General features: G+C 37.5%; 1 protein-coding gene across 8 annotated transcripts in view; it reads right to left on the minus strand.

Annotated features, from left to right (window-relative positions):
• L3MBTL3 (L3MBTL histone methyl-lysine binding protein 3) overlaps window positions 1-23,705 on the minus strand; it is a 76,948-nt gene that overhangs the window by 28,624 nt on the left and 24,619 nt on the right. For all 8 annotated transcript variants that reach the window (XM_039569325.1, XM_039569327.1, XM_039569328.1 and 5 more), the window contains 9 exons: window positions 22,980-23,118; window positions 21,574-21,658; window positions 19,320-19,411; window positions 16,713-16,817; window positions 15,205-15,340; window positions 12,904-12,995; window positions 12,198-12,349; window positions 3,298-3,374; window positions 1,840-1,925 (listed from right to left, as the gene is read on the minus strand). In XM_039569325.1, coding sequence (XP_039425259.1) covers window positions 1,840-1,925; window positions 3,298-3,374; window positions 12,198-12,349; window positions 12,904-12,995; window positions 15,205-15,340; window positions 16,713-16,817; window positions 19,320-19,411; window positions 21,574-21,658; window positions 22,980-23,118 — 964 coding nt within the window. The remainder of the gene's footprint in view (window positions 1-1,839; window positions 1,926-3,297; window positions 3,375-12,197; window positions 12,350-12,903; window positions 12,996-15,204; window positions 15,341-16,712; window positions 16,818-19,319; window positions 19,412-21,573; window positions 21,659-22,979; window positions 23,119-23,705) is intronic.

Here is a 23,705-nt window from a genome sequence, read left to right on the forward strand (position 1 = left end):
TTTTGGCCAACAGTTTCCACGCAGTATTTAATAGAGCATTACATACCAGTTCCCTGAAATGTCCATGAAATCGTCTACAGGAAACATATTTGTGCTTTCTGGTATGTATTTTTGTTTCATGAATCAAACTCTTTTTCAGTCTCCTACTGAAAACATAACTAATCCACAGCATAACAGTAACAAACAGGACCAACCAAATGCCTGGGTTTTTAATACTATTTTGACAAAAATGGTGTCTTTGGTAGGAGTATTGGATTTTGTGTTTTGTCATCTGCAGTTATGAAAACTAAAGCAAAATTATTTCCATTTTAAAGGAACATATTCACAAGACAAATTATGGGTTTTATTCTAATTTTTTAGGAAAATAATGTATCAGTCCCTCTAGGACTTCCCAGAGTATTGGTGTTTTTTCTTCAGCTGCAGCTTAAGAACTCGGTTTTCTCCCATAATACAACATCAAACACTGTTACTGTCTCAGATATAACCAAATACCTTCCTAATCCTTGCTCAGGGTATTCATGCTGAGAATGTAAGATTGAGAAACATTATTAAACCAGACACACCTTGGGGTGAGAGACTGCAGGTCATTAATAAACTCTGGTAATCTACTGACCTCAGGAACTGCTATAAACACCACATTTTGGCTTTTGTTAATCCAGCTCTTAGCAAAGTGTTATTGAGAATTAGTGTCCCTAATATGAAAAGCCGAGGCAAACAGGCTTCAGTGTGCTGTGAGACAAAGGCTGGGAGCTATGATGCTGGCTCCCAACAGCAATACAAGATGATTAGAGGGGATGGAACACCTCTCCTATGAGGAAAGCCTGAGGCAACTGGGCTTTTTCAGTCTGAAAAAGAGATGCCTTAGGAGTGACCTAATTGCAGCCTTCCAGTACCTGAAGGGAGACTAAAAGAAAGATGGAGAGGGGCCTTTTCACAAGGGCATGTAGTGACAGGATAAGGGGAAATGGTTTCAAACTAAAAGAGAGTAGGTTTAGATTAGATATCAGAAAATAATACTTTACTGTGAAGATGATGGGACACTTGAACAGGTTGCCTGGAACTGTGGATGTCCAATCCCTTGAAGTGTTCAAGGCCAGGCTGGATGGCACTCTGAGCAACCTGGTCTAGTGAAAGGTGTTCCTGCCCATGGCAGGGGGATTGGAACTAGATGATCTTTAAGTTCCCTTCCAGCTCAAGCCATTGTGTAATTCCTTTCTGCATTAGTGACCATCACTGAAATCTTAAGAGCTCAAAAAGATGGATCACTGAAAGAAACTAGCAAGTACAAAGATAAAAGAAGGATGTTGCCCACAGACACCATAGTTAAGCTGGGGAGCTGCTTGTGGATGCTGCCCACATGCCCTAGTTGCAAGCTTGCAGAAAAAAAGTCTGCTGAAGGGTGTTGAAAAAAAGCTCTTGCCCGAGGCAATGGACTAGATGGACAAGCAGACTAACCTCTTACAAACATTTTTACACGGTATCTATTGCACGATATAAAATGTACAGAAATACAAATCTTCAAAATACGTTATCATTACTCAGTAGCTATCTCATTATTTGTAATAAGTAGGCAGTAATTTTCCATAGCAAATTACACTCATTAGTAATATATTTGTAGCATTTAATCCCATTTATAATAATTAAAATAATACATTAATTGTTATTTATAATAATCTGATTTCTAACAGTGAACTGCAACTTGCATAAAAATAAACCACCTATTATGCAACTAATTAACTGGATACTTGGAAACATAGGAACACCATATATGTATTCTCTTCTTAAACTAATTAATCACATGAATTTAAAAGCGTGAAAAACATTTAAGCATTTTCTCACCACTTTAAAAGCCCTTGCAGGTGCAGGTAATGAACTGGTTTCTTCCAAATACTTATCCCAAGAAAAATGCTTAGCGTGTGGATAATCTGACACAGAAGAAATATGAGCAAAATGAAACACAACAATGCAAAAAAATTAGGTTAATATTTAATTTACATAGTGCCTAGCACTTTTATAATACTGTTTTGATTTACTCTTTGGCCTTACAAAATAATTACAAGAAAGGCTCTTCTAAATTGTTTCTGATAAATTCACCATACAGGTTAAAAGAGCCAACAATCCTCTCATACACTCTACTGAGTAGCTATTGTACACAATTGCTTTGGGTATGAGAATATTCTGTGATTCCCTCTGCAATAATGTAGACTGGAAGAATCTGTCCACTTAACTGAGGAAATTAAATCAAGTAACCAACAGTCATTCACTGGTAAACAATCTGATCAGCGATAGCTTTGTACCACAGCGAGCACACCTGACTACTTGTTACTCTTTTAGTGAGCAATTTTTAACTAAATTTCTAGCAAAATACCCTGGACATTTATGAATAATCTACAGACATCATCGAAGAAGATGCTGCCTTTCTCAGAAAATGTCATGTTTATAAACACTCTAGGGAAGAAACACAAAGACAGCTTGGCTCTTAAAGAAAAGGCAGTGCCAGTCCTTCATCTTTACTCTGCACCAGACATTTAACTTGAAGTTTAAATATTATTATTCATGAGCTAGAACAGAATTTGTTTTACAAGGGATTCACTGAATAACAGGCTGCAATTAACCTCCTGACAGACAGACTGCTTATGACTTTTCAAGATTTCTGGCTATTAGAATTGCTGTTGAAGTTGGTTTTAACCAATTAAAACTTTCCATGTTCTCAGACCACAGATGTCAGTTTCTGCAACAGGGCATTTAGGTCATCCAGCCATACACAACAGTCTTGAAAAACACTAATGAATATGCTTCCTTTCTCCTGTATCATCTTCCTCACAGTGTTTTCCTTCATTTCAAAGACCCCTTACAAGTTTGATTCCTTGATCAATAAGGCAATTTTCTCATGAATCCATTACCTGGCACACTCAGTTCACATGAAGATGTTTTTCTTATGCAATGATCTCATGCACCTGTAATTTGCTTTATCAGCATTTTCAGAATGTGACTCTTACAGGACTTGTCAGCCATTCAGCCAAAAATACAAACTTGTTCAGATTTCAAGGGATATCTTTTGTGAGTAAATGTCTCTTTACTAAATCAGTATATATTTGCATACTTAACACCTAACACCTATTATAATTCTATTTTTAATACAATAAGTCCTGCAAAAAAAAATTACAACTCTGCAAATATTAATTCCTAATTACAGAAAAAATTCAGGAGAGGTAACAGAAAGATTATTGTAAATTCTAATGATGCTAGCTGACTGTAGTCGCCTTAAATCTTTCAGACATGTAACAAGATACAAACCTGGTGGAGTGATGAGAGTTCTTTTATGTTCTTTACACCATCCAACAGGATGAATATGTGGGCTAGCTGCCTCACACCTGGAGGAAGGGGAGAAAAAAAGGGCCTGAAAATGCAGTTCTTCAGACATCCTACTATGGCTTACAAACCAAGACCTACAAGAAAGATTTAAATTCCAAACAACCCACAACACCTTCAACTTACACTTAAACTGCAAACATAACCTGAAGATATGAACACATCTAACACAGACTTGTCACCACCTATACAAGCATAAGGCTTTATTTACAATTTTGCTGGAAGATCAAAAAAATCAAGTCCTTTAAATTAGTGGTAGATCTCCTTTGAGAAGCTATAATGCTGGATCTGAAAAATTTACAAGCAGAGACTCTTGGTAGAATCATGTTGGCTAGTTGCAAGAACACCAAAATCCCATCAAAGACAGATGGAGTCTTACAATGCCAAGACCAAAATTTGAAACCAAAAGCTTAAAGATCTTGATTAATGATCCAGGTTGCACCTGGAGGCAGAGGAGAAAACCATGTATAACTGCAATGCACTGCCAATAGCAAGCAAAAACTCAAAACTGGATTCTGAGTGGCTTAAATGGTGCTATAAACATGTTACTGTAGCCCAGAAGCATATAAGCAAAGTAAGTCTGAGAAAAATTCTAAAAAAAAAAAAAAACAAACCCAAACCAAAAAACCAAAAACCCCAAACAAAACAAAAAATACCCAAAAACCAACAAAACATGCATTTTAGGCCCAAAACTACATTAAAGAATTAGTGATCCAAGACTGCAAACTGCCCTAAAAAACTGATCAAACTCTCTTACTCAAAGGGTTAACAACTTGCCATATTTTCTGCCAAGTGCATCCTAGTTTGCACTACTGCTGTTGCCTGTGGCATGCCACAAGAGCCACAGAAGATGAACAGAGGCAGGGTGAGCTACACTTGACATGTGCTGGCATCTGTCTGAAGCAGTGAGATCACTCTCACTGTGCTCACTGGGTCAGTTACATTGTGCACAGAAGAAAGCGGCCGTGGGTGCTGGCTTTCAAGTCCTCTTACAAAAACAAACAAAAGAGACACACACTGCAAAGAAAACTGATATAAAAGCAGACAAGAGAAAACCTGTTTAAGCCTCCTGTAATATTAAATTATTATATATAGAACTATATATATCCTTACTACATATTATGATATTATTTCATAACGTAACACATTTTGCACAATAAAACACACAGGGTATATAATATATAATGTATATACTATAATTATTGTATTGTATTAATACACAATATTATTAATAAAGGCAAAAAGTAAGACTGATCTACAGGAAAAGTAAAATGCTATCAGGCTCTGCTGTGAAATGTGCACCATCCCTATGTCTGTGTCGATATTTACTGATGGTTTTTCAGCTGGCCAAACAATTGACAGTGCTTTTTTAATGAAGTAAAATACACTGTATTTATGTAGCCAGGATGACTAAGAAACATGCTGCTGACACAAAAGGCCAGCATCACTCTGCATGGCCCTGCACTACACTGTGCAAACACAGTTTGCCTCTATTTAGCTGAAAACTCATAACCATGTAATAACCATGTAATACCTTAAGGACCTCGCTTCTCTTAGTACCCTGCCGTACCTAATTTCTTCTTTAGTTAGATAAATTCAGTATTACAGTGCACTACCTCCCTCCTCCACTATTTCCTATCCCTAAATGTTTCAGTAGCTGACATTAAATATTTCCAGCTATTGTGTCCCCCCCCCCGCCTTCTGAAGAATCCCACCAGCATTTCCATCTCTCCAGCAGCCATGACCTCAGTGTCCCACTCACTCCAAGGACCCAGTGAGGCCAACAAAATGAAGCCTGAGTAAATTGAAGTAGCTAAGGCCTTCATTCCCAGTTCCCCAGGGAGAGATCAAGAAACCTTAAGCAGCCAAGCAGTCATCTACATTGAAACCCCATGTCTCCCTCCTGTGTTTTCCAAACACCTCTCAAATATTTAATGAGAAAAGAAGACAAGCAGAGAGCAACCATGCATGAAGGCACACACTTCATACAATAATCACTGAGCAACATGCCACTCGTGATTCTGTTTCTATCTAATCTCTCTCTGAAGTCAATGTCTCCATCATTAGGCTGGAGAATAACATTCTCTCCACTTTCCCTCAACCCAAGCTACTAATGCAAATTACCCGAACAGTGTCGAGCTGCTCTCTCTGAGTGCCATAATATGATCATTATCAGTATCTACCCAGAAAGTATTACCATGCTGGAACTTCAAATTAATTAAGTTGCCTTAATTAGCAATACTAATTTATATACTTCTAAAAGATCACATGCTGATAATGTGCAATACCTAATAGGGTGCAATGAACCGTGCATGACAGAAAAAGAAACTAAAGGTAAATTATGCAGGCACTCTATCTATAGTCTTAAGATTCAAAGGTCTGCAGATGTGGAACACAAACATACTTTAAGGATTGCAAAAGGAAACACAGCACAGAAAAGATTGTAGACTGGACCCTAGGCTACACCACATTGCAGTTTTGAACCTCCACTGCATAAAAGAAAAATGAAGGAGCACAGCATATTTGAAATACATGGAATAACATTATCTCAATTTTTTTTTTTTTAAATCTGGGAAGTATTTTACATGATGTCTAAAACTCAGTAGGGATATACTTCAACAACAGAAATGCAGGCTGGGTGTCTCATAACATCATTTCACAACAAGCACTGCTCTAGCCTTCTACATAAACAGAGTGAAGCACTAGTGATGAAAAATACTGGCCAACATAATACAATTACCTTGTGGCTATATATATGAAACAGTTTTGCTAGTATTTCTTTGTAATTATGCCAATCAGGTAATTCCCAGCAGATAAAACCTACCTTAGACAGACTCTGTAGTGGCTCTGACAATAGCCAAGGATTTAACTCAGTCCAAGAATGCCAGCCTTTTGTTCTTCTACAATATATAAAGCTATACTGTATGTATTTAGTATTTATAGTATCGCACCAGGTACTCTCTAAATTGTTGAAGTTGCCATTAATAAAAGGAAGCAAAGGAAGAAAAAGACCTTTTGTGATAATTTAGCACTGTTAAAACTCAGCACCTGACTCCTAGAAATGTTTTGCCCCAAAAAAATAAGAAAAAAAAAAGGTGAGTCCTTCATGCTTCCTCTGGCCTCTTTTTTTCTCTTTACAGTAACTGTGAAGAGAAGCTAACAAGTAACAAGCACGTGGGGCAGCACGCCTCTCTTCAATCCCTCTCATGCTGGGAGTTTTATATGGATAAGGTTCTTTTCTGCACCAAAAAGAAATATCCTCTTACTTCCTAAAATGTTTTGAAGTAAAGTCCACAAATTATTTTCAAAAGTCTCCTGAGTTAATTTGAGAACAAGACCCATGCTCAAGTCACTGTGGTATTATCAGTACTATAATTAAGATAATCACGCAGATATGTAAAAACACGAGGACAAACCTTCTAAATGCATTTGGTTTGGTTTGCTTTTTCAAGCATAGTCTGAACACAATTTTAATAAAATTCTGAAAAGTGAATGCCACTGCACACACTTCTTGCCTTGAAGATTCAAGAAGAAGCAAATGACCAAGGAATGTCAGAATGAAAGATGCATTCCTGGAAGATGCTCTGACATTTCAGTGAGCATGGAACACAAAGCAACATGTGATTCAACAGCATTGCAAAATAGCACCATGAAATATCTACAAACTTTGATTTGCTTTAAAATAAAAACCCATTCATTACAGATAAGCCTGTAAGAAGACTCTGCAACCACAGTGGACTCAGGAAAAAGAAAGAACCCTGTTACAGCAAAACCAGATCATACAGTTCATCTTCACCTACTGATTTTACACAGCCTTTTAGCTTCCAACAGTTCATTTAACAATAGAAATTAGAGCTCAGTAAAAGTCACACACAATTTAAAGTAAAACTATTATGCTTAAATGTGTGTTATTTAATGGACATACATCTAGTTTGGAAGAACAACAATAGTCTATCAGACTAAGCCCAAGAGTTGTCAGCTGCAATGCTAAAGCCTAGCTGACCTTTCACAATCAATTTGCCACATCCCACAGCTTTTTATCTCCTTTGTTCCAAACCAGAAGGCAGATCACCCAGCTCACACGCTTCATAAAACACGATGCTCCATGAATTGTGAGGATGCTTGCTAGGCCAAAAAAGGTTACCAACACTAGCAGGAGCTGGAGGATTTTGCACCTCCAAACCTACCTACCCCTAGACCAAAGCAGAGCACCACCACCACCTTCTGCCAGGCAGTAGAGACGTGACAAATGCACGCTCAACTAATAAAACAAGATTACAATGTCCACACAATTCATGTCACTTGTGAACCATTCTTTCTGTTGTGTGAGAACATGCAGACAGAAAAAGAAATCTAATATCCATACTGGAAACTGAAGCTAATCCAGGAAGCTGAAGTGGAGCCAAAAGCAGCAGAGTGCACCAGCTGAACCTATAAGAGAGCCATGCAGTGGGACAGAACAAGTGACAGCTTGCTGAGTTATGGACATCTTAACTACAGAAAAAACATCAAAGCAGGGAAGAGCTACATGATGTAAATGGCCAGGAAATAGTTCTGCAATAAGGAAAACTGAGGGCAGCTGACAACACGATCCCCTGGTGCTTGCACCACTTTGCGTGAAAGGAACACATGTAAAGTTCAACAGTCCTTAACTCACGGCAGGAGAGCACATCCCAATGGGAGACGCACACGTGGAAGACGACTTAATATTCTTCTATTGATCACTTTCACCTGTCCTGTTAATTCTTCCCAAAAATCTGTTTCACATATACAGCTCATCATAACTAGATCAAGAGAGATGGATGATAATAAATGATGAAAAAAATGCTTGCTGTTGAAAAAGTTAATACTCAATTATTTCAGAAAAATATTTTTCAAAATAGGTCTCCACCTGAAGCTCTGGACAGATTTTTTTATTAAATAGTCAGCATTGTCTTTACAGTAAGTTGTATGTGTTATAATCATTTTCTGTTTTGAACTGATTTCTGATTTTCCCTTTTGGGAAACAAATCTTTTGATAGTTTGATTTTCACCTTAATAAGTGTAGATACAGTCTATAATGAAAATGTTATCTATCAAAAACCACTGATACACACATGCCCAATATACACAAATAATAATATATCCTCAAAAATGCTACTTATGCAAGTTCTTGATTTTGACATGTCAGTCATCCAACAGTGCATAAAAAAAGAAAGAAAAACATAAAAACCATCCTGCAGCCCCATCTAGTGCATAATTGAGAATACTTCATCACTGACAAGTATAAAGCTGGTATAATTTTAGGTCAGGACTTCTCAAAATGTAATCCAGGAGACATGCAGGAGGTTATGGCATGCATCCAGAGGTGGTACAGCAACATCATCTATTTTCTATTTAAAGTCTGATAAGAAAGCAGCATGGTGATTCACATGAAATTTTAGAGCTTTAGGGTCAGATAATGGTTCATTATCCATTTAAACAGTTAAAAGCATGCACTGTGACTCATGGTTCTTCAAGATTGTTTTATCTTCTTTTTGACATAATATAACCCCTTCTAAAAGACTGTTCCTTACAAAGAGAAAGTGGAGCAAAGTTAATTATCTCAAAAATGAAACAAGCAGAGTGCAACTTTTAAGGACTTGGCTGCTAGGAAAGTAGTAAATACTGATGGAGAACAGGGCTGGCCTCTTACTTAGTCTCACACCAAAATCCAGTCTGTTCCAAAAGTCATACAGATCAGAAAATGATTCCAAAAACCAAAAGCTATTTTATTTTCACAGAAGGATTCAGAAATCATTTTTCTATGCAAGACAGACAGGAACAGAGCAGTGAGCGATGCACGGGCCATTGTATTTTAACACACTCCTGGTAAGCTGATCCCAAAAGCTGCTTGTACAACCTTCTTGGCAGGGGAAGTTCAGACCCAGCCAAGGATGAGTGAAGGCACCCAGAGCCCTCTGACAGAGCAAGTCTGGGATGCAGTACATCCAGCACAGCCATTGCTCCACTTCTCCTGTGCGTAAACAGCAACAAGCTGGCACAGCTTCACCTCTGTCATGAACTCTGGCTGTGTTTCCATTTGGTCACAAAAAAATTAGGAAGCTAAGGTGACATCGATCTGTGTGCAAGCAAAACTGATGTAAGAGAATGGAGGAATGTAAGATGGATCTGTAGTTAACTCACAGTTCTGACATACCCAAAGATTCCCAATGCTATTTCCAGGTTCAGACAACGGTAAGAAAATTCAGGAGTTCCACTGAACAAGAATGCCTTCGGCTTTCAAAGAAGTATTATGTTTCATCAAAAGAGATGGAACAGATGGAAAGGGCCTGAAGGCTTATGTTGTACAGGACAAAATTCTCCTTCATTAAGTAAAGTCTTGAATTTGACAATTTTGTTCACTTTTCTTCCATCTAAAAGCCAGTATCAAAGGAAAATTTAATAGGATTTATAATATACTGAAAGTATCATGACCATGCATTAAAGAGCTGCTGTAATGACTAATTCTAGCCAGGGTACTTACTCTCAACCAAAACCATATTTCCTAATATTCAGAAAGAAAGGAAGGAAGAGTATCTTCAGGCTGAAAGCCTGGAGCCTAAAAAACCTTAGGTGATGGTAATGGATTTCTGTTGCCTGAAGTCAGTAAAATCAGTCAACTCTCTTTTAGGTATCCAAAAACAGGAAAGGTTTTTTAACCTCAGTGAGAAAGTTCAGTCTACTCCAAATAAAACACAAAAGGTATACAGAGGTATAAGGTAAAAAGAGGTAGTTGTTTGAAAATAACCAACATACACAAAGTAAGTCATTTCACCTTCATTGTAATTCTGAGATTGAAGCCTACATGCAGGCACAGGGAAACTGTGAGGCTCGGTTCTGGGTAATCTCAAAAAACCTTTTTGTTTTTAGTTACAGACAGCAGTTGGTAGACATGAAATTTATGCACCTAAGATATTTTAAGGCCCCTACAAACCTAATATCTAAAATTAAAAATGTAAGTGGGATGCATTCAGGTTGCATTTTCAGACTCTCTTTTGGTTGGACATTCAATTGCTATTTTCATTTGCTGCTCTTTTCTCCCATTTTCTTTCCTTCTTTCTCTATTCACTTTTCTCAATGCAATGCTGAGATGTAGGCCACACTACTCAAAATTTAATTTCCATGCACAGTACTTCCAGAAGCATCTTCTTGCTGCTTCCAGAACAGTATTTCACAATTTCACCAAAAGAACAAAACTTAAGCTTGACTTCAGTATAAACACAGCTCCAATGATTTATCAAAACCTATAGGAAAACATAAAACCTTTCCACTTCAAATTTTCATCATCCTTTATGAGGGTTTTATGCCATGTATTCTACCTACAAAATTCAGAAAACCCACTTCAGGATACTATATCTATAACTAACACCATAAATGTAAAGCTTGGTTATATACTTAAAAACTGCTTCTCCCTCCTCTGAAAAGATTGGTGGCCAAAGTTCCTGTTGACAGTGGAATATTAACAAATCTGAAATTCAGTATACATCTGCTATATATAGTGCAGTATTTTAGAAAGATACCTATGCTATGTCTGAACAAACTACGGGTTATATTGCACTGTGTTTATCCTAAAAGCTTTGTCTAACTGCCATTTTAATTATTAGTTAATGTCATAGCTGTTATTACTGAATATTCAAATATTAAGAAATTTAGAGTTAAGTTTTCCCAGTCCCCACTTCCCTGGTGCTTTGTAGAGAAAATGTATGGTTTGTGTTACTTCTTCATGAAAATAATTGCTAATCTTTCTGGTCTTTGACTAGTATGGTCTATTACCTTGATATTCAGTTCTTGACTTCACTGACTGTTCACTACTGCTTCAGTAAGTCAGTTCTACTTCAGTTTATTTGTCATGTTGGCCACTAAATTATTATTTCAAGAGATGGACTTGCAAAGTTTTGAAGTTACTTTAATAGTTTTGTGGCATTCTCATTGACATAATGCCTAAGTAGTCATCAAATACAGATGAAAAAAAGTTTCTTCATTTATATTTATAGGCTCACCTATACAATTAAGTTGCCACTGCTGAACCCCAGACATAAAGGGGATACATACAATACTCTGTTCTGCAGTAACCTACTCTCCAAAGACTGTAAGATAAACTACCTTGCTCCAAATCTGTCAGCTGAAGATCCAAGTATAAATACAAACTTACACTGTGACAGCCTAAACCTCCTTCATTATCTTTATGCACCTAGTACGTTCTGCTCCATCCACTGACTTTCCTATATAGATACACACAATCCCTCCACCATACAACATGCAGAAACGTCATCTCTAACATGGGTCAGGATAGCAGGCTCCCCATTTTCACTGGACTGTAGAACACAGAGGACTAAAACCAGGTTTTGCCACTATCCTGTTGCCTTATAGAAGGTGACTACAGTTCTGTTACAACAGAAGTGGATCAAGAACCTTACGAATACATGCAGCCTTTTCTTCAATTCACAACTATAAGTAAAACTAATTCCAAGTACACTTAGTCTCATTATCATGATGCATATTCTCCACTGAAGATATCAGCCTCAGAGATAATATGTAATTGAAATCAATCCACAACTCCAGATGCAGCAGCACACACAAACACTCATTTAGCACAATCTCAGCATTTTTTACATGCAGCTGGACATGGGAAACTTAATTCCTCCAGTTTGCCACTAAGATGTACTTTGGTGGCCACACTTAGAAATCTAGCAAAAGTGGTACGGTATCTGTATCGCCAGTCTGGAAAGCATCACAAAAAACACCACTTAGAGCTAACACATTTCTGATACATCTCACTAGGATACAAAACAAAAACATCATACCAGTAGTCATAACTCTCATCCCAGTTGTCAAAATGAACCAGAAAACGATTGTCCACCATGTCTGTTACCGTGGCAACACAAATGAAAGTCGGGTTCTTCTTGTCTACAGCTTCCAGCTTCATCCCCACTCGAAATCCCGACGGAATCACTGTCTACATAGAGAAAGACATTTAACTGAAGATAAATACTATAAACCCAGAAATCTCCCCAGCGTACACAATCAATATATTCATGTCATTTCCAAGTTTCCCAATTAGTTGTCCCATCAGAGTGGCAGCAGCCTAATTAGCTGACATGAGAGATGTTCAAACACAGGGACTTGTGATTTATGAAAAAAAAGAAGTCCTAAACATGCTGCTAAAATTAAATGTGTTCATTTTAGCTCTGTCTTAGATACTCTCTCTGAAAGAGCATTCTTGTTCCCCAACATTATGGTGCAAGACACAGTACTAATAACAAATCTTTAATTTAAGATACTGTTTCTGAATGCACTGGAATTTTAAACAGATCAGTAGAAAAGTAATGAATTGGAACTGCAGCAGTTAGCTGCAGTGGAAAATGTTATTCAATTGTAAAGCAATTGTTGTAAAGATTCTAGTCTTAAATTTCAGGTCTCAAGTCTGCCATCACTGAAATGTGCTATTAGTCTCTACCACACACATGAGCACGCTCACAACTACCCCATGAGTAACAAGTGAGTACTTACTGCATTCTGGTTTTCAAACAGTGATTTAGGAGCAGCTTGAGCCTTGCATGCCTTCAAGTAGGAGGGCCAGCTGAATTCTTCTTCCTTATATCCTAAATGAGGGTTGTAAAAGAAGGGCAAGAAAGGGCACGTATGAGGCACAAGGTGCATGTATCAGTGAGCGATCAACTTTATACTATGATCTTCTTCCCTTTGAACAAACATCTCCAAACAGCACAGGCTACAAACCACCTCTGTCTCTCCCCATGAAAACCTCACCTTACCACCTCCCTGCCTCACAGTGGTACTAACTTACTTCCCTTTGTTGGTCTCACTGACACAAACACACAACCAACAAGTGCTCTCCACCTACTTTTCAGTCTGTTGCTTCTACTTCAGAATCAGAAAAAGACCTACAGATCCCACAACTCTTCCCACTATGCCAGCCAGTCCAAGAAAAAAAAGTCCCTCCTCCTCCAGACTTCACTGTATTACATCATCAGGCTAACACTAATACATCATCGCTACCAGCTTTAAAACAAACCCCCTAGGTTATATCAAACCAGCTGCTTACACAATCAATGCCCCAGGACCCCTTCCACATTGACAGTGTAAACTGTCCCCTGCATGGACTTTATACATTTTTTATTCTGTGTATATAACACTTGGAAAGAAATCTGTATTTCTGTTAATGTCTTGCTTCTTAGGGGGAAAAAGCACAAATAATTTATAACATGTTGAACTGCATAAAATAATCTACAATAAACCATTTGTAGTTCTAATCTACAAAACAATGCTAGGAGTTGGAAGCAAATAGATTTTCTCCTTCATTTTTCTGTTGAGTAATAGTTATAGAAACATCTCCTTTAGTCAATATGTTACAACCCAGTAAAGCAAGACCAAAACCACAACAAATTTCAGTGAGTGATTGCCTCTACTGAAATGTGTCACCCCTTAACTACTTGAAGTATTACTCAAATATGCCAGAGACAACTGCTTTGCTTAACCTGAGATTCTCATCCCAGGAAACGCAAGTTTAAAACCCTTCACCTTCTCTGCACAGGGCTTCCTCACTTTTTATTTCAAATAGTAGTTGACATAAATTAACCTACAAGTCCAAACAAAAATACTTTTCTTATACTCCAATTGCCTCTTGTCTTGATACACTACAGCTGTAGACCATTTGAAACCAATTTTAAAGCAATACAGTATTGAGATTTCTCATTTTCCCTTTGTAATTCTAGAGAGTATTCAAACCTAAGCCCAAACTCACAGTAGACAATAAAAACCTCCCACCTACTGTATGTGTGATGGGATCAGGTACTGGGACTAGGACAAAGTCCATGGAAAAAAACCTGGTTTTAGTAGACTGTGAAACAGTTTCTGGGCAGTGTGGGTCTTCCTGTCACCAACTGAGAAAGGGAGATCTTAAGCTCCTAATGTAACTCTCAAAAGATGACCAAAGGTCAGTTTGATTTATTCATTGCAGATATAGAACAGTCAATGCAATTTTAACATGCATATGTACACAGGTACTTCCATTCTCTTGCTGTAGAATTTGCCTGTGTGAGAGAAAAAAAGTGGCCTCCTCTACACAAAATGAATAGTGTCCTGAAACACTATCTTTTCTAATTTCTGTGAAACCCAGTTCGATTTTGCCGCTTCACTCCCCTACGCCCACTGGAAGCCCAGCAGCAGCTACCCATTGCCTCTGCTGCTGTGGGGATGGGAGACATCCCACCACAAGGCCTATTCTGCCCAGCAGCACTAGGAGTTACCCACCCTTTCCATTTTAACTAACAAGACTAGAAATACATTTCAGAAAACATCTAGAATAATATTCTTCCTTTTCCATGTCCCTCAATTCCCCTCCTCACCCCCGCCACGTCAGACCACTGGGTTCCAAATTTCTTAGGTTTATATTATGAAGGTCAAAAATTTGCATTTTAGCTGAAAAATGAAAGGCTACTAATGCAAACCTTTGAGTTCTTCTCTGAGGTGCTATTTTATATACATACTGTCTTGCAATAAGCATTGATTTGGGGTCTAAGTTTGCTGCTCAGTTTTTTTTTCCTAATGCCTTATGATGACCCTTATGGTCCATTTTGTTTTCTTGGTTTCTCTGGATTTCCACTGAATAAAAGTGGAAAAAATGCTTTCAAACTTGAAATTTTAGGCAAGATGTAGTTTTTAATTTGCCGTTTTCAAATACTCTTGACTAAATTAACTAAAACATTTCTGCCAAAAAAAATATTACAGCATTACACAGGTAGTCTCAATCTCAGAACCATGTAAAACACACAGATTTAAACTTAACAATACCTTTAGGGGGATGAAGCTTGTGACCTGTTTTTTCACACCATCCAACAGGATGAATGTCTGAAGAATCAGCGTTCACCCAGAAATCATAACAATCTGGGTATCCATCAAAATGGAGTCGTATTCTGTACCCACAAACCTAAAAGCAAGAATCGACAACGTACAACACCATGTTTTAAGATCTTTGCCCAACACATAACCACTTCCATTCAATATCCTATGTAATAACTGTATGTTTTCAGTCAGCTTTTTACTTCTGCTCAATCCAACATTGGATGAACAAATTCATTTGATAAAATGAATTAAAAGGCAAAGCTATTTGGAGAGAATTAAAAGGCAAAGCTATTCTCAGTCTGAGTGCCTCCTCTTCCGGTCAAAAGAATTTAACTAAAAGCTGGCTATTGCCAGTAGTGTTCAAAAACTTGAAAATAGTTCAACCCAGCATCAAAGTAAAATATAAGCCCTACAGAAGAGCATGAATACATCTGATACAACCGAGGACAAAGTGCAGATAATGAGGTTCTCAAGCTATCCTGATTAACTGATATACAAGGGAGCACTGAACAATAAGTATGTTCAAAAGGCTCTCCAGAGAGATACTGAAAACTGTTCAAGTAAAGATGAGAAGTCAGTGGAGGTAATCCCCAGAACTTCATTATTCCATGAAGTAATAAGTCAGCCACTGAGAGGAAAAAAACCAGGACACAATACTCTCTCTGTACGGAAGTTCTCCACATCTCCCTGAGTGCCAAATGCCATAAATTTACTGCAGTCATCAGTGAAAATCTCAACATCAACCCTATTCTATATTTAATTTGTATTCTGACATAACTTCCAGTTTCCTCATTTTAATTCACAAATGAAATCCAAAAATCCACTAAAACTACACAAAACTTAAAGTAAGGTACGTTTAAAAAAATATACAAAATATACCTGAGAAGCAGGTTCTCTATTGAAAGCAAAGAAGCTGTTTGTCAGAAAAACTATTTCATGAACCACAGCAAAAGAAAAACTGAGCTTATATTTTATGTTAACTTGCACAGGTTGCCAGTACAGGCAATTTCTGCGGCCATCAGTCTGAAAAAGTTGTAGCACAACAGCAACACAAGAAACTTTTAGGTATTTGTATCAGTGAATGGAGCAACTGCAAATACTATCAAACTTCTATAAAACTGCTGTGTATCAGTTGTCATACTTACATTTCTTTTCTATTTATTTTTTCTTTAAAAACTACAGGATTACAGATAAACACGTCATCCAACTAGTCTAATACTGTTTTCTCTAGCTATGTATGTTAAATATATGCAAATAGTCACCGCTGCATTGACACTGGATATATTTTTCACATGTCTATCAGGCAGAAATAATATAGCATTATTAATTTAAAAACCATCTTCCTACGTATAGTTTCTGTCTGCCTGTTAGATAAGAGTTCGGGTTTTCAGCTGCTGCTGTTTCATTTCAGCCTCTGCTACAACCCCACACCATGGCTGCTTGCAGCCTCTACTTACCTCAGCCACTGTGAGAACACAGTAGATCGACTGGTGCTCAGGATCCACACCCTCCAGCTTCATCCCTACCTTGAATCCATTCTTGTTGTATGGGAAAGACTGATACTGCAAGGGAAAGCAACAGTTTCAATACTTCTGAAAGTATAGCGGATAAACACCCAATATCTTTGAAAGGAATAGAAGAATGATTAGTTATTATTCATGCTTCTGAAAGAACTAATAAATCACTTCAAATTAAGTCTCGTGTTTTTAAAAACATAGAGAGGAAAAGAGAAATTGGTGATTGTTTGAAAAACACATTGATACTAGAATGACTTAAACTTTGAGAGTATGCAAGAAAATTAGGAAGAATTAGCAAAACAGTCAAGGGAAAGAAGATGACATGATTTGTCCTCCACTTTTTTCACTAACTGTCAATAAAACATCTTAGCAATTTAATTATTTATTTTTTCAGCCTGTACAGTGACACTGACACCTTCCTGGTAGATGTCATTCCCTATAATAATCACAACAATGACTCTCTATTTTGCCTTCCACATCTCAGGCCATGAAAGATGAACTGAAAGGCAGAAATATTGAACACTGTATATTGATATGGCCTACTTGCTGTCCTTCACATGCTGAGTCCAGATTATGTCTTCCAGGAGAATCTCTGCATCACAGGAACATGACCTATCCTTACATCACATTACAGTGAATCCGGAAGAACATCTTTCAAAAAACAGGGATTGAAAAAGAGGCTAAGCAGGATGGATATTTTCAACCAGAAGGCATCAGCATCCCTCTGTTAAAGAGGAAGGAAGGTAGCAGATATTAAGGTTAAATTGGAAGGGATATCAGAAAAATACGTGACCAAAACTGAAGACAGTTTTCCACAGGTTAGAAAATTCACAGTTTTTATGTCCCAAATGGTTACAGAAAAATACACAGGAAAAGCATCTTAAATGTTCCCTTTTCCTTCCGTTTCTGTCTAAAAGCTACACATGCTCCCGAATCAACTGCAGTACCTCTGCAGCCAATGGGAAGAGAAGGGTACCAAGGGAGCTACTCAGAAAGGTACCACCTACTTGGAAGGAAGCAAAACCTTGTGAGACACAGTTTAGAAATTATTCTAAGATCAGGAGGTGGCAAGGACTCTCCATCATCCTGACCATTCCTAACTATGGGTACAAAACAACACAGTGAAAAGTATTGCTTCTGAGCTGGTAAAAAAAAAGAAAAAAAGAGTAATACTCAAAATGCAAACAGAAATCAAGGATTCATAATTGGTGATGTTTGATTTGGGGTTTTTTTAACCTACCTGTTTATGTGGCTTGATTGCTCATCTGTAAAATGGAGAAATATTACCTGGCCAATTCTGAGTGTTATTAAGAATTGTCTTTCTGCTACAGGTTTTAAATACTGCACACTAAATAAAGCATTACCCAGAGGCTAAAGACTTTGATAGAAAATACTAAATTAAGATGCACTGGATGAGAAAGGTACAATGTGGAAGAAACATGGAGTAACTCCAGACTTCATCACTATGTGCAGCACCCTGCAAAAGCCTGTGTGCTGCTATAGCATTTCATGGACCTACAGACAGGCAGAGCAATGCTTTGTAAATCTACCTTCTCACTAAGACATTCCTTATCCATATTGTTTTCTTGCTAATTTTTGAACCAGTATATAGCACTGGGGGATACAACTAAAGGTAGACAGAGAACAGTTGTTCTTGCACAAATCTATGGAATCTGCACACCTCAGTCCTAGTTCTTCACTTTTCTAACTCAACAGCATCTAAAAGCATCAATTAAAGGTCAGCATCACATGCATGTACGTAAGCTGAAAAGCTAATTCCTGCACGGAAGACTTAATAGCTGAAGTATGAAACATACAGAAAGAAATTGATGCAAGAAACAGACTACAAGTAAGAACAGAATTATCAAAAAAAAAGCAACACATAGCAGGAGTACAGCAGCTGAGACATGTTCACATGTTTCACCAGGTTTTGCAAGAGAAGACAATACCACAGAAACCTTATGGATTAGCTCTCTTCCAAGCAAGAGAAGCGTGCTAATGAAAGCACTGAAATGACAATGACTACCATAGCAGGCAAAGGACAAGCAGGACATGATGATGTGACATCCAATCAGATGATGGGCAAAAGGAGAACAAGACGAATTAGTATCTGATATAGTAACAAAATATAATGACAGCAGAAGCTGAAGAAAAGACAGGTAATATAATCAAAGCAACAAGACAAAAGATGACCTTTGTACCACCTTTCTGAACATATTTAAAGAAAATGATATGGCATGAAAAAGTGTGGCTATGTATAACATTTTCAGCTTCAGAGATTAGAAGGAATGGCTAGAACGGCAGATTTTGGAAAAGCATCTGCGTTCTGCAGTCTGATTTGACAGCATTCATCAACAACAACAGAATTCTTCGAAAAAACAGAGAAAGATAATTGCTTTCATAATTGCTGATGGACATAGCGTTATTTTCATCATGCAGGTTTTCCCCCAGAAAAGGGTAAAATCTTCAAACTATTTTTGTGTATTGATTTCCCAGGAATTTAATGATCTTAGGTGGTTGACTGACTTAAATTTCAGAAGGTCATACCTCTTTAAAAAGCTTAGTAGGTACTGCAATGGCCCTTTCTTCCTCCAGATAGGATGCCCAACACCATGCTTGCCTTCCTTTAGAGGGTACAGCTATAAAGAAGCATAAAACAGTGAAATAATTCTGTAACTGTTAATGTCTCAAGAAAAAAAAACCCACAACGTTTTGAAGTTTATAATATCCTTAAATTTACATTTTATGAAATGCACTCATGGTGTTGCTCAGAACTTATTTCAGAAAAAGGAGAAGCCCTGTAGGCTCAAATGCATCAGGAACATGAAGGTTCCTGGTTTGTCCAGAAACATTTACAGCAGTTCAAACCTGGATTAGTAACAAGATAAAGCTCCTTCAGAAGCTTACAAGAACAACTTACAAAGTCTTGCTCCAACCCGTTTTTCCTTACTGCTCCTAAGAAGCATTAAGATATACAATTTGCAGATGTATAAAAAGATGAGTTCAAATCACAAAATAGCTCAGTATTTTAAGGGGTTTCTTCTTCCCCCATGTACTTCTTTTAGTGGAAAGCATTTTCAACTGGATACCACTCATAATAGGTTTTTTTAATCACAGCTGAAACACCCTATTCTTTAACAGTACTCAGAATGTTTCTCACCTACTCTATCACTTTGTAGTTTGATGGTTTGGGGTAGAAAGGCAGTGATTTAACAGTATTTTCTCCAAGCCAGCAGAACTGTCACCAGTGCTTTTTTTCCTCATGATGTCATTAGCATATGACAGAAACCTCCAGTTTCAGGTTTGTTCATGCAATATGAATACTTGCATAGTAATTGCAATATTGATTACAGTCCATCTTAATACTGGCTACAGTCACACAGTTTTTAGGCCTTGAAAATAAGGCACTACCCGCACTAGCAATAGCCAGGAACTTCAAGAACAGATGGTCTGTGAGGCTGGCCCTGTATGTTCCTACTTTCATACACCTCTACTCTGCTCTACTGATCTCCACCTAAAATGCCTCCTCTGCACAAGCAGCTTAGCATTTCAGATCATAAGCTCCCACGGTCAGAAGGATTCATCACAGTCCACACTATGATTCTGGCTTGATCCAGACTGTGGGCTACTCACAGGAAAAATAAATCCCTTAAGTAACAGTCTGGCTTAGCATTTTTATGATTAAAATATGAACCATAACAATAGTGATGCCAAACTCTCCTGAAGAAAGATGATAATGTAACCAAAAGATAATAAATTTCAGAGTGATAGTGATCACTCAACACTATTAGACCACATTCATTTTATTTGGGACTTACCCAGTTTTTATCTATTCCATTAAAGAAATTAATTGTGCTTGGTTCTGAATACAAATACCAGTTTATTCTTTTATACTGATGTTTTCCCAAATAAAAATAAAAAAACCCAACAGAAGAAATGTGTATGATCATTCTGTCAGTGGGCAGCAGTGATTTTCACAGAGCATCAGCTTTGTTCTTGTGTCTCACAAGCTTCTTATCTCTTCAGCCTTAGAAGCAGCTGTAGAAACATATCAGGAGTGATTCTGTCCTGGGAGGGGCATCTTTCATAAATTTTATTTTTCATCTTCAACCAGTAGTTCATCTGCCTAGTGTACATCAAAGCTAATTGGAGTTCTGTGTTGATTAGTGGCCTGGCAACCTCTGCTAATGTCTCCCCATCTAGCGTAAGAAGCACTCTGGAGGGCAAGATGTAGGTCTGTGGTTGGTGTACCACTGAGGTATAATAGCAGCTGATTCTCCAAACCTGCCTAAAATTATCTATCATACAAATAGCTTGAAAGGACAGCACTCACTTAAAATATGTTTTATTATGTTGCTTGATGCAGTATATCTCCCTTTGGATTGATTATAGCAATTACTCCTAAACAGTTCCATAAATGTGTCTATTTCTAGCACATAATGAAGAGGCAAAATTGATCCCCAAGGAAACAAAAGTAAACTTTCACTGCTGCTTGATACATGTCTTTCAACATCTGGGAACTCAATGGAGCTGATTCCCTCTAATACTGGCACTATTTAGAGGGATGAAAAGAAAAAAACCCTAAAACATACATTAGTTGCATTTACACTCACTATATCCTCCCCTATGCTGCCTTAAAATTTAATTGCTATAAATGACGCTGGCACTGGTTTTTTACAGTACTGAAAAAAATTCAATAGGGAACACAAAGTCTGTGAAACAATGCTGGCAATTCACAATAAGATATGGATATTACCTAAAGAATTGATGGTTGAGATTTTTATTTCATAATCTAACTTACTTTGTTTCAAAACTGTTATCTCCCCTTTTCTTTTTCTCCTGGCTCTCTGTGAGACTCTCAAGATCCTTCCTTCAGGTTTGTCCTCCTAAATTAGAAAGAGAAAAAAACAACAACAAAAAAAAAAGACTACAGTAACCTCACTAGCTTAGAAGTCTAGTATGATAAAACCTGAGATACTGTAGTTTAAACTCCATTTAAATGGCTATTGACCCAGCTCTCTCCTACCTCAAACAAATGCACAGATGTCTAACAGAAGCAAAGTGAGCCATCAGTGACAAAGCACAGCAAACACAGCGAAAATGACAGGCAGAAGGACTCTCACCACTTGGCACTCAGCCAGCCAGCCTTGCCTGACCCAGGGACGGATCAAGAAGCCTTCAGCAGACCTCACTGAGACACTGATCAATAACAGTACCTTTGGCATGTTCACGCTTCCAAAATAATTTAAAAGAAAAACCAGACTAAAGCTGTGAGAGGTTTTTTCAAAGGTACTATTGCTTTTTTAAATATAAAATGGCACTGATCCTTATAATTTTTTTACTGTTTTTGTATTAACAGTCTTGTGAGCACCTGAACAGATGAGCAGAGTAAGTACTCACCTGGGAAGGCAGATGCATGGAGACAAAGAAGGTACCCCCAAACTTTTGCCTAAGATACTGCTATACAGACAGCTGCAAATTCCCCCCTGACAACTCAAGTGTCTTCAGCCTTTTGACAATCCAGTGGCTGCAGAACTCTACCCTTCTCCCTGAAAACTGTGCTACCCCCAGTAGTGTCACAGCTATTGGGAAGAAAACAAATATTATAGGAAAACAAACATTACAGGAAGGTACTATGGTAAGCTTTTTCTAAAATGAAGAAAAAAATCAATAAATCCAAAAGGAAAAAAACCCAAAAGGTGCCCCAAAGCAAATTACACTGCAACACAAGAGCAAACCAAATTTTTGGTTATGTTTTTCAAAGGCAAATTACACTAAGGAAATCCAAAGTATTCTCTTCTTAACTGTAGTGGAGCTTTCTTTGTAAATAAATTATTGGTCTACAGTTATTTATTCATATGCAGAATGACAAAGTAACAGGTGTTGGGAAATATGTACTCCTGTTTTTCTATGCCTACGACTTGGCAAGTCTAGATTAGCATCATTTTTTCTTTAAGTTCTTTTTATTCTGGTCTTAAAAAAGCAGGGAAGAGTGATAAAAACCAGGTTTTATCAGTTCACTGTCAATAATATTACAATTTACTGCTGAGGCATAATTAATTGGCAAACAAACCAACTACTTATTGTGGCTCTGACAGAGTGATGAAGTCTCTTCTCTTTGTGGACTGATGGAGCTACTGACATTGCAACACAAGGCAAAACTCCCACCCAAATACTTGCAGGAATGGGTTTACAATGCATACTAACAATTTCATTGGGATTCTCCTTCTTCTCCCCATTATCCCGGGACTCTTCTTTGAGAGGTAATTTTGCTTTTCTTTTCCGAATGCCTTTAGAATCATCTTCTCCATTGCATTCCGTGCTGGGATTTTCCTCCTTTGGTTCTCTATCACAAGAGTAACACAATGACACAAAGCCAGTATTATTTCACTTCTCATATTCATAAAACAAGTTAAAAAAGCAATGTGTGGGTCCATAGTATTATACCAAACATATTCTTATAAATACTACTGAAAATTAAGTCAGTCAAAAGAATTAATCTGAGAGACACACAATAGCAACTGTAAAAGGAAAACTGTCAGCTTATGCTGAACAAGTTCTACATGTTTTAAACAGTGTGTCTTTTTCCATGTACCATCAAGTCTCCTGGAGAAGCAAACTGTGAAATGTTTGGGACTGCAGGGCAGTTTAGAGTGAGGAAGGCAAAGGCAATTGTTAAGTTTGACAAATCCAATTGGAGAAAGCTGGTATGTGACTGTATAAAATGCTAAACAAGAAATCAGAACAGAAAACTGTTGAAGCAATTCTCTAAAAATGAAAGAAAATGTACAAAGTCATAAATGTTAAAAACTGCCATATCTAGCAATATACAATACAGAATGGACACACTGACAGAAACATACTTTTATGATGAGATGAAATGCACTAGCTGAAAAAAAAAGAACTGAGAAACTGCAGTATGCTCATGTTTTC

The sequence above is a fragment of the Corvus cornix genome, chromosome 3 (genome assembly GCF_000738735.6).
Source record: "Corvus cornix cornix isolate S_Up_H32 chromosome 3, ASM73873v5, whole genome shotgun sequence".
In the NCBI taxonomy this organism is placed as follows: Eukaryota; Metazoa; Chordata; class Aves; order Passeriformes; family Corvidae; genus Corvus; species Corvus cornix.